Source organism: Anastrepha ludens, chromosome 2 (assembly GCF_028408465.1).
Source record: "Anastrepha ludens isolate Willacy chromosome 2, idAnaLude1.1, whole genome shotgun sequence".
Lineage (NCBI taxonomy): Eukaryota > Metazoa > Arthropoda > Insecta > Diptera > Tephritidae > Anastrepha > Anastrepha ludens.
Window position 1 is genome coordinate 113,781,882 of NC_071498.1, and position 11,686 is coordinate 113,793,567.

General features: G+C 36.3%; 1 protein-coding gene across 1 annotated transcript; it reads left to right on the top strand.

Annotated features, from left to right (window-relative positions):
* Positions 1–257: 257 nt before the first annotated feature.
* On the top strand, positions 258–1,946 carry LOC128855119 (3-oxoacyl-[acyl-carrier-protein] synthase, mitochondrial). Its single transcript, XM_054089763.1, has one exon. It carries the CDS (start codon positions 314–316, stop codon positions 1,694–1,696), a length of 1,383 nt encoding a protein of 460 aa, XP_053945738.1. The 5' UTR covers positions 258–313; the 3' UTR covers positions 1,697–1,946.
* Positions 1,947–11,686: the final 9,740 nt, after the last annotated feature.

An 11,686-nucleotide genomic window follows, 5' to 3' on the forward strand; every position in this document is an offset into this window, starting at 1 on the left:
GAAAATTCAGTCTTGGCACAGCTTTAAATATTCCAAATTATTTCATATTTTTAACCTTCTCTGCTCTAAGCCATTTTTTGGCGTTTTAGCTCTTAAAAATCACTAAATGTAGTACTTAAAGCAAGATGTTGACCACTATGACAAAATTTTACCCGAGAATTTTCCCGACGGAAGTAAATCAGCTGATGATCACCCGTTATCCATTATCCGCTGCAATTCTGTTTCGGTCCTAAAAGTCGTAAACAGCTGTTTGATAGTAATGTTTTTTTATATTATGAGATAACGATTCCAATACAATCAAAATATACAGTCGATGAAACGTGCCACTGAAAAAAATATGGCTATAACAGCATATGCTGCTAGGAGTATATTCAACGTATCGTTTGGTAGCAAACTTCGTTATTTCTCTACAGCCAACAGTGAATTATCTAGGCGAAGAGTTGTCATAACTGGCATCGGCGCAGTTTCCCCTTTAGCGAATAATGTATCGGAAGCTTGGTCACGTCTCTTAGCTGGGGAGTCAGCCATTTCAAGGTTAAGTGATCAATACAAAGGACTGCCATGCCAAGTAGCAGCGCAAGTTGCGCGGGATCAACTACAAATCGAAAAGCATTTTACCAAAAGTGATTTGAAGATTATGAGCGCAGCCACACAACTGTCCATTATAGCAGCGGAGGAAGCACTCTCAAATGCCAAATTACAGCCAAGTGAGTTAACAACCGAAGAACGGGAACGATTTGGTGTATGCGTTGGTATGGGTATGTTTGACTTAACGGAAGTGTATGGCGCTTGGCAACAGCTACAGCGAGGATACAATCGTGTAAGTCCATTTTTTGTTCCTCGTTTGCTACCCAATATGGCATGTGGCCATATAAGTATGCGATATGGGTTACGCGGTCCTAATCACTCAGTATCAACAGCATGCGCTACAGGTGCACATGCCATTGGTGATGCCTTGCGTTTCATACGTAATGGGGACGCAGACGCAATGCTGGCTGGCAGTGGCGAATCATGCATTGATCCACTATCAATTGCTGGGTTTTGCCGACTGCGTGCACTTAGCACAATACACAACGATACACCATTGACTTCATCACGTCCTTTTGATAAACAGCGTGACGGTTTTGTCATGGGTGAAGGTGCGGCAGTACTGGTACTCGAAGAGCTGGAGCATGCACGTAAACGTGGTGCACCCATATTGGCAGAGCTTCTAGGTTACGGATTATCTGGTGATGCCTATCACATAACTTCACCCAGCGAGGATGGCACTGGTGCCACGTTAGCAATGCAACGTGCAATAGCTGATGCAAGAGTGCTACCAACAGACATTACCTATGTAAATGCTCATGCGACATCAACACCTACAGGTGATCGCATTGAAGCCCATGCTATAGAACGCGTCTTCGGCGAACATGCATCACGTGTACGTGTATCCTCGACGAAAGGTGCTCATGGACATTTGTTGGGTGCGTCGGGTAACTTGGAAGCAGTTTTTGTGGTGCAAGCCTGTGCGGAAAACCAACTTCCTCCATCTATTAATATTGAGAACTTAGATGAGAACATTAATGTATCCATAGTACAAAATAAATCAGAACCGTGGTGCAATGATGCAAAGGCACCAAGAATTGCGTTGAAGAATTCCTTCGGGTTTGGTGGCACAAACGCTTCACTTTGCATTGCCAATTATTGTGAATAAATTCCATGAGTGGAGTGTTGCATTTCGATATTTTGTTATAACTTGAGCGTGCTTTTGCAAAGCAATAATTATTTTCTAGTTATCTACATACATAAATTGCTTACGATGAGTATATATGTACATACATATGTAAGTAGAAAATGTCAATGTGGTATAGAAATTTTATATTCTATATAAGAATGAACGGTTGGAAGCATTGATTAAAAAAGACCAGCGTTTAAAAGAATGAATAAAGAAATATAACTATTTACGTAATATTTTTATTATAGCATATTTACATATGTAGTATATCACGTATTATACATTGTTAGTCTTCGATCACACAGTTAGCTGTTCCCTCTAGAGTTGGATTTACATGACTTAATTCAGCCGTATTTCACAAAATCGAATGGGGAACACTTTACGAAGACATACAACAACCACTCAATTAGACATTTCGAAACGAACTTTATTTACCTGCGATAATGATCCTAGATAATGAGAGTTATAGCATGGCATATCAGACGGATGGACGGAAATTATGTCTAGTCTCTGGGTGTGTTTTTTTCCGATCTCAATAATGATTATGGCGAATCTAAATAAGTTGCGGAACAATACGTGTACCAAGTTTGGATGAGTTTTATTAAGTCCATATCGAGATGCACGGATTTACCCAAAAGTGGTAACCGCCATTTCATCCCCATAATAAAATAAATTTTTGCTCGGGTTATCGTGCGCCCGGACGGATGGACGGACAGATGTGGCTAAATCGACTCCTCCCATCATTCTGATCATTTTCAATTTGTAATATTATATATACATACATCAATATGTATCTCGATTCCTTTATGCTGTTACATACAACCGTTACAGGAACTCCAATCACGGTAATAGAGAGAGAGATTCCCGATGAATGTCGTTAGTAGTCGTATTTGAACCTGGATTTCGTCAGTGTAGTCGAAGCGATGACTCCTGACTCGCCCGGGAGGTGGCTCAGTCTCTAGTAAGTGCCTGCATGGGTGATTCCCGCGATAGCAACCGTTCGGGAATTGCTTGCTTAGCGTGTTACTGGCTGAAGGCAGTATTCTGACAAGTCTGACATTTTTTTCCAATACGAATCACCTTTGTCCTGGTGGTAAAGAGGTTCGCCATGTATTTAGTGGCACCCGGTTCTGCGTACCGGATAGCCGCGTGTAGTGCGCTGAACCTCACTCCTTCATTTTTTCATGGTTTCAATCGCTCCAGAATCTGGAATTAGTTCACTTTCAACAGACGGAAGATATGGTACGCGTGGAGCCTCATAATACCTGCGTAACTTTCCCATCTCCAACAAATTTTGTTTTCATTGGGGTTTCCTTTAAAAGCTCAATTGAAATCGGTCTCCAAATCGTACAGATGAAGGTGTGGGGTGTTACCAATAGAGCACTTAAAAATGTGAATAAGGCCTCCTCGTTTCTTCCGTTCTCGGTATACAAAAGTATAAGTGTACGATTTCAAAAATTTAAAGAAGTCTGCTTAAAATGACTTTGATATTTAATTCCAACTTTTTTATAATTATCGGAATATCACGTCTACAACGAAAATATTGCCGCATTAGTTGGAGATATGTAGACAAAACTAGTCCATGCAGTTTAATTTGATAAAAACATAAAATAAAACCGTAAAGTGGCATATAACATCATACATAGCTTCTAAAAATTTTTCTGCGACCTCTTCCCCCTTCTCCAAACGTTAACGTCTGGAGCCTCCGCCTCTAACCCGAAACGTCACCTACAGAAAACGTTGATCTCACTTACAACTGCATCGTGATCAACGACGGATCTCCCTCTACTCATACCCATATCGACCTTACCCATTACTCTTCTTCTATCGGCAAGAATCATCGTGTGCTCTTGTAAATGAACTTCATGGTAATGATCACTGTCTTATCCTTATGCAAATTCTGCCCCAATATTCCCTTTACTCCATAATGAAGATCAAAACAGACTGGGGGGGCTGGATAAAATCCGAACGTACTTGCGAAACCAATTCCAAATATCATAAAATCATATCGAGAAAACAAATTCTATATTCACAAAGTGTTCGGCAATGAATCCATTCTTCTGTCCTCAATTAATCTAATTACCCTAAGATAAGTCAAGCAACAAGGATGGCACAACGTCAAAGGTAATCGGCCGGTCCACCACTATGCTAATTCAATACAAACAATTAATGTTCGCTTTGTCGGAAAATCAAGGCTACCAAACATAACTTCCAATAAAATTTGGGCTGATACAAAAAAATCTCTCTGACTTATCCTGCAATTTCCCAATTAACTTCTTTAACTCAATATATATCCATGTAATATAGCTCAAGAATTCGTCACCCGTCCCTCTCGAATTCTTGGCAGCTAAAAATTCAGATATTCATATAAGAGCTCCACTTTGCCATGTCTTTAGTTAAACTTCTAGAATCGATAAAACTCCCTAACTCCCACAAGCATTCACACACTCGTCCAATCAGTCGTTGTTCAGACGGCAACGAAGTAACATAAGCGAGGACTGTGTTAATTTTTTTTTCATATACCACTAACAGAATCTTGCCAGCCAAAATCTGCACGAAATTTTCACACATATTCACACAGTCGTCCAATCAGTCATCGCTTAAACGATGTCTAAAGCCAAATGCGCTGAGAGCCGAGTAACGGTCTAATATTGGCCACACCATCTTTCAGACAGTTATCCGAATCAGCAAATCTGACAGAATCGGCCGTTGGGCTGACGAATCGGTGTGTTTAGAAACAGCAATGGGTTAGTGATATACGAAATAAATTAACACAATGTCATTTCGTTGCCGTCTGAACAACTACTGATTGGACAAGTTTGTGAATATGTGTGAAATGATCGTGCAGAGTTCGGCTGGCGTGTCCGAAGTTCCCCTCCCCTTGGCCACGTCTTTTGTGTTATTCGGCAGCCGAACTCTGCACGATGATTTCAAGTGCAATCAGACACTCATCCAATACGTAGTTGTTCAGATAGCAACGAAACAAAACGAGTGTAGATTGTGTTGATTTTTTTTCGTATATCACTAGCACAATTTTATCGCCAGCCGAAATTTGCACAATCATTTCACACACTCGTCCAATCAGTCGTTGTTCAGACGGCAGTGAAGTGTCATTGGTTGATTGTTTTTCGTATATCAGTTTTTTTGTAAACACATCCCAAGTGACGTTAGCCCGGAAGCCGATTCTGCCAAATTCGCTCAGAGCCGTGCACACCTTTAAAAATAGTTTCACAATGGGTCCCTCCACTTGTGGAAGAACATCTAGACGCACACCACAAATTGGAGAAAGAGCTCGGCCAAACACCAAATTAAGGGTGTAAGCGTCAGATATATATGAGTACATATATATATTAATTAACTCAATCTTTGTTCACAATCTAAAAATTGATAGTTTATTAATCAATAATTTTTATGCCATATATGTATATTAGGACGGATCGATTTGTTCCTCAAAATATTATATAACCAAATTTGTTTCGATGACTCTAGAATTCTGCTAGAAATTCTGAATAAAAAATAAAATGTCTATAGCAGCACAACTCTGAAATAGTATATTTCGAGCTTCCTTATTTTGAATTTTAATTATTAATCTCCGATAAATTGTTTGTTAGCATTTTTGAAAAAAAAAATGTATGTTTGTGGTTTTTGGGATCGAAAAATAAAACTGTTGATGTTTATTTTGCCTAGAACCCTCCGCTAAGGGGAGCCAGTTAAAACCTGCTGTTTTTCATATTAATTAAACCGTGATGCAAATGTGCCAGTTGAGATCCGTAGCCTACTCGTTTTCGAATTTTTCAATGCATCATGTACAGGTGAAATGACAGCTCGTTAGAATGCAGAGAACACAACAACCAATGTGATAATACTTTGAACTATATTTCGAATAGTCTAATTACACGGTGCCACACAAAAAAGACAATATTCTGGAAATGGTAGAAGGAGCACAAAAAAACTATATGTGTATCAGTGATTTGAAAGTTTACGTCTGAATTTGATTTTAGGGAGGGTCAAAGTTTGCTCCCTTTTTTACATTCTTATGTTAAATCGGCGTAGGAAACTAGTTGAACCTCACATTTTAGATGTATAATGTTTAAATGTAACCGAAAGCTGCTTTTGTGTAAAAGCAACGAAAAACAATTAAACCTCTAATTTGTCTAATGAAATTAACCTTTAAACATATTTTGCGTTTTTACTTATTTCTGCCGTTTACATTGAATTTTCTTCTTTGGTCCAATACGAGACTTGTAATTTTATGACAAATATTTTTGTGGCACAATATTTCACCCGCTATATCACACTTTTGATGAGGAAAAAGTTTGAAGTATCTTCGCCGAGCCTAGAGTAACTCGTGAAAAATAGAAGTAAAAGTAGTTTAGTCGCGTTTAATCTTAAAACGCTATCCAAAATGAAAAAAGGCACGAAAATGTAAATATTCTTATGTTTTATTTTCATCCTCGCGTATTCTTCTTGGTTGGCGCGATAACCGGTTAAGCGATTTTGGCCAAATTTAACAAAACGCGCCAACCGTTTCTTCTCTAATCGGCGCCAGTTGAACACACCTAGTGGAGCCAAGTCTTTCTCAACCAGATCTTTACAAGGCAAAGGAGGTATTCCTCCTTCTTCTTCTGCTGCCATCCGTTGGTACAGCATCGGGTACTTTCAGAGTTGGAGCGTTTAAATGCGTTGGCCTAGCCAACGGAGCCGCTGGATCTTCATTCACTGCCCTATGTCTCAATGTGTCAATTAAAAATTTGAAGTATGTAGTTTTTTTCTACTTGACGAAGCGGTAGAAAAAGTATATAAAAAAATATTTAGAGTTAATCGAATTCTTTTTTGAACAATCTACTGGCAAAGTTTTTATTATCAAATACCTTTAAGTTGCTTTATACTTAGTCCTGCCATAAGTTCTGTTACAAGTTAAGTCCGTTATAGGTATGAAATTATAACACTTTTTTTAATGAAGTTAGTTTTATTTAGACGGCCGCCGTAGCCGAATCATAAAAATATCTGCCGTTCGGAGTCGACTTAAAACTGTAGGTCCCTCGATTTGTGGAACAACATCAAGACGAAGGCCACAAATAGGAGGAAGAGCTCGGACAAACACCCAAAAAGGGTGTAAGCGCCAATTATATTCATAAACATATGTATATATGTATATAGGTTTATTTAATGATGGAAATATTAAAGAAAAGAATTTTGAATTCTCATTCGAAATTGGCACCATTTGTTTTACGCAAGCCTTTAAACGATTAGGCCATGGATATTGACGGCGCTGCTCGAACCAAAGATTGTTTGAGACTCTCCAAATTTCTGTGAGGGCTTCGACAGGTCATGTGGAGTGGAGCGGAATCTTGCTGGAAGATCCTACGCTCTCCATTGAAGAGAGTACTGCTCAACTTCTTCACCACGCCTTCTAAGACATCTTCCTGATACATTTTTGCCCCGATATTAACCCCCCTTCCCCATAAATGAAGACATGCAACGCCGTTATAAGACACTCTTCAGCAAACCATTACGGAGGCTGGATGGTGGTCACGCTGAACCCTTGGAACAACATTTTTTTGCATCTTTAGAAGTTTTAGCATAGATTTTGTAGTTTTGCTTATTGAAGACTTCTGCAACAGTGAAGATGTTCTCATCTGTGAAAAGAATATTTTCATGGCCGTTGACCGCGTGTCACCGAAGAGGCTGCTTTCATCTGTTTAATCTAATTTTCTTCAAAAGATGACGATTTGAGCGACCGAAGGCTTTCATGTGGAGATCTTCTCTAATTTGTCTTGACATGGATCTGGTCGATATATTCATTTCCCTGGACATGATATTATGCTTTCTAAGAGTATTTCTGCGAATTCTTTATCGAACAGCTTTTATGGCTACACCAGTTCGAACGACGCGAGGCCGACCACTTCTTTTTCTGTCTGCCATTTCAGACGTTTGGGGAAAACGATTGATCGTGCGGTAAACAAACATTATCGAAATATTAAGTTTTTTCAGCAATTCGTAAATCTCAATTGCACTTTTACCACATTTTTGTAATGCAATCACTCCAACGCGATTTTCCTTAGCTCCCTACTCCATTATTAACGACCGAAATTTGCGTCGAAACTCAGTATAATTTATGAGTAGACAAAGCACACGAACACAAGCAAGAGTATTCTCGAATTGGTTCTCGCCGTATGCATTGTGAAATTTGTCACAGAATTTATGACAAAACTAATACTCTTTTTAATATTTTGAAATGGAATAATTGCATTTAAATCTTTTGCATTACCGCGCGAAATGCGTGATGTACTATACAGTTAGAATTTTCAAAAAATCGATTTTATTTTCGTTTTTCTTAATGTATATATATTTAATATACAAACAGAAAATTTAATATCATTCCGGTGAATATTTTCGAAGTTACACGCAAATTTGAAAAGGCGTTTCAGAGTGCTTGAAAGTACAAGGGCGCTTACCTGGAACGCTGTCCCTTTTATGCACCTGCCTATTGTAAATGTTCCCTTAGATGCGTAAAGCAACAGTGTGTTATTGTTTTTTTTTATACCTGAAAGTTAAATTTTTATTTTTCCCTCCCCAAACTGGAAAATATTTAAAATACCTTGCATCGACAAGACTTTTACTGTTTGTTCTAATGAAAAAGAGTGTTACAGTATTACCAAAACTATTTCCTCAAACTTTAACAAAAAAATAATTTACTGGGGATTATTCCGCTCTTGGTGATAAAAGAGAGTAAGAGAGTTTTTCTTCGCGGATTATTCCGTCGATTGATGAAAAAAACGTATAATTTAATTGATGATTAAAACATTTTTTTATTTATGTAAAAGTTGGGAAAATCGATGTTTCTAGCGAATGGCCTTGAGCAAAATAAACATCAAAAACTAATTTTGCGTACCCAAAAGCCACATACACATATTTTCTTCCGAAAAATGTAAATAACTACATTTAAAAATAAGAAGGCTCGAAATCCATTTAACAGTAGAATGGAATTTTTGTTTAGAATCGCAAGTAGAATACTTTAATCGCCGAAATAAAGTAGAGGCAAAATTTAACCCGCCCTAATGTGCATACATTCAGATGTAAAATCAAAAGCATAATCGACCGTATTTTTTAGGAAAACTTTTACTTCTTACAATTTATTTGGAAAACTTCAGTAAAAATGTGTACATGTAAGAATGTATTTATGTTGTGAAGTAAATTAATTAAACTTGTTTCTCTATTTCATATATTTTATTTATTTGACGCCGTTTTGGAATTCTCTTTTCGATTACTTAAAATTATTTATGTTCACCTTCTCTATGCAGCATTTTCTTGAAGCTGGTTTCTTGTTTGTGGATGCTTGATTTGTTATGTACTATATATTTATTTCTTTCATATTTATAGCTTTATCAGTTTTAGTATTTCCTTAATGTGTGCCAATTTCGGAGAATGTGAATGTGCATAGGTTTGTATGTATGAATGTTGAGTTTTGCAGCAAAAGAAAAAGTACATAAATACATACATACATTTATTCCTATATTATTACATTCATGCTTTCTATTATTTTTATGTTTTTAAGTTTTTCAACAGCGAGTGTTGGAGTTTTTGTGTGGGATGTTTTCTGCAGTCTATTGTTGCACTATTAAATACATATGTATGTGGTGTATATGCAAGCTGTGTTGCTTAAAGCAAATACAGCATCGGTCATAAAAATGTTGAAAAATATATAAAAGATGGCTATACAAAATTTACGGATTGATTTGCTGAAAACAATAGTAGTACACCGTGAAATGAATTGTTTGTCAGTGAATTTAAAAGTGAAAATAAAAGTTTCTATTCTATTTGCATCGCATTTGTTGTGCAGAACACTGCATTTTTGTAATTTGGTGCGGTGGCCTTTTTATAATGAATATATGTGTATGTATGTCGAAAAGTAAATATTAAAAATAAATTTCAAAACTTTTTTCTATTGCTTGGCTTAACGCAGTAAATTTGTACCAATAAATAATACCAATGACGATATGATGTTCCATAGTTAAGTGATTTATTGAAGTACATACTAATAATGAAGTAATGCTACACACAAACTAATACAAACTTTAAGATAAAACTTGTTATCGAAAATTTTAATAAAAAACATACATAGATATATGAACACAAATACTTCGCGCTTGAGAATAAATATGTTGCCTCCAATTGCGATTTACATTCAATGAATTTTCCTCCTTCCCATGGTATATTCGATCAAAAACCGCGAATACCCAAATTGACATTCACAAAGCCAGGGATAATTTTGTACACGAAGTCAGACAACAACAGTCTCTACCCATTGACACATATATGTAGAACCTATGCATAAGTTAACGATCTCTGGCATCTTCGGCGCGCGTTTATTTTTTACGCAAAAATTCATACATAAAAAAATTTTAATAAATATATCAATGTCTAGTTTATGCACCTTATCACCAATTTTAGTATTTATATTCGCAAAATTATAAAACGTATAATTCTAATTAGTAAATTTTTTCATCCGTCATAATCCAATAGGAAGAGTGTACATAAGGGTGGAGTGAAATTTTTTGTTTCAAATCGCTTTTGGCACACTTGCACAAAGCTGCCTTTCTAGCTCAGAAACATAGGTGCAAAATATTATTTGGGTCTTCGTATGGTAAAAGTTGCACCCGGGAATATTAAAATTTAAAACAAAAATAGAAAAAAATTAAAAAAAAAAAATAAAAATAAAAAAAAAAAATAATAAAAATTAAAAAAAGAGAAAAAAATTTAACAAAAGACAAAAATATTAAAAAAAAAGAAAAAAATTAAAAGAGAGAAAATTAAAAAAAAGTTAAAAAAAGAAAATAAATTAAAAAAACAAAGCCAAAATCAACTTTTCCATTTTTAAAACGCAAATTTATGTGTGTATGCATAAGTTGTCGATCTTTGGTGCAAATTTGTTACGCTTTCGATTTTCACGAGTGTGGGCGAATTCCACGTTATTATTGTGTTTGAAAACAAGTTACAGCCATAAAACCTAAAGTGCTAGTCCAATGCAGACTTGCTTTGCTTGCCTGTTTCTGATCTGCTTTACTTTTTCTGCTATGGCCAAATGGTAGTTCTAAACGCTATCAGAATAATAGGAAAAAACGAAGCGACGATGAAATTGAAATGTCAAAGACCGAAAAAGCGCTGCCAAATGGAGTATTGCGCTATTCAAAGCATTGAAGCGCTTCAAGCGACTGGGCGTCTGGTCAACTTTCATACATTACTGTACATTTCTATTCTTTTTTGACAGTTGTCGAAGCGAAGCATGCCAAGAAAGCGTGCATTGCACGCGGTCCGTTACAATCTTTAATATATGAAGTACATATATCAACAGCTGTCCAAAATATCATTTAATTTTCTAAATTTGATTTGGCTGGAGGCACCTCAAAATGTTATCCCAGAAAGATAATACTCTGGGATTTCTATTAACTTTTATAAAGGTAACTTTTCATTGCTATGCCATTATAAAACAAAACCACAAAAAATTCCATAGATTATCGCTCCACCTACTGTACATACATATTTGTGCTCACATGCTGGGCAACTTTGAAAGCAGTTTAACACAAGGATTTATCTGAACGCCAATATTCTAATTTTTCAACATAGCTTCAATGCGCAAAATTCACAATAATGCTTCCAAAATTCAGATGATTTCTAAAAATAATTTTCTTTCAATTGGAACTATGCAACTCAACAAAACATACACACCATACATCGATCCATCTGGCGACACTGTCTTAAATTGCACATAAAAACTATCACAACTATTATCATACTTTTGTAAAATTATTAGGTTAGAAAAGGAGCAAATGTAAATTATTAAAAAAAAAGATAGATTTTTGCAAATTATAGCTCGAAAAAGTATACATACTCGTACATGTGTTTGAAAACCCCATTTTGAGAGCAAACGACGAACACAATTAAAGCTCGCTGTCCTTTTTTAGTGCA

What these genes read in the sequence shown, in the direction of transcription:
- LOC128855119 (XM_054089763.1), top strand. Translation starts at nt 314, where the DNA reads ATGAAACGTGCCACTGAAAAAAATATGGCTATAACAGCATATGCTGCT.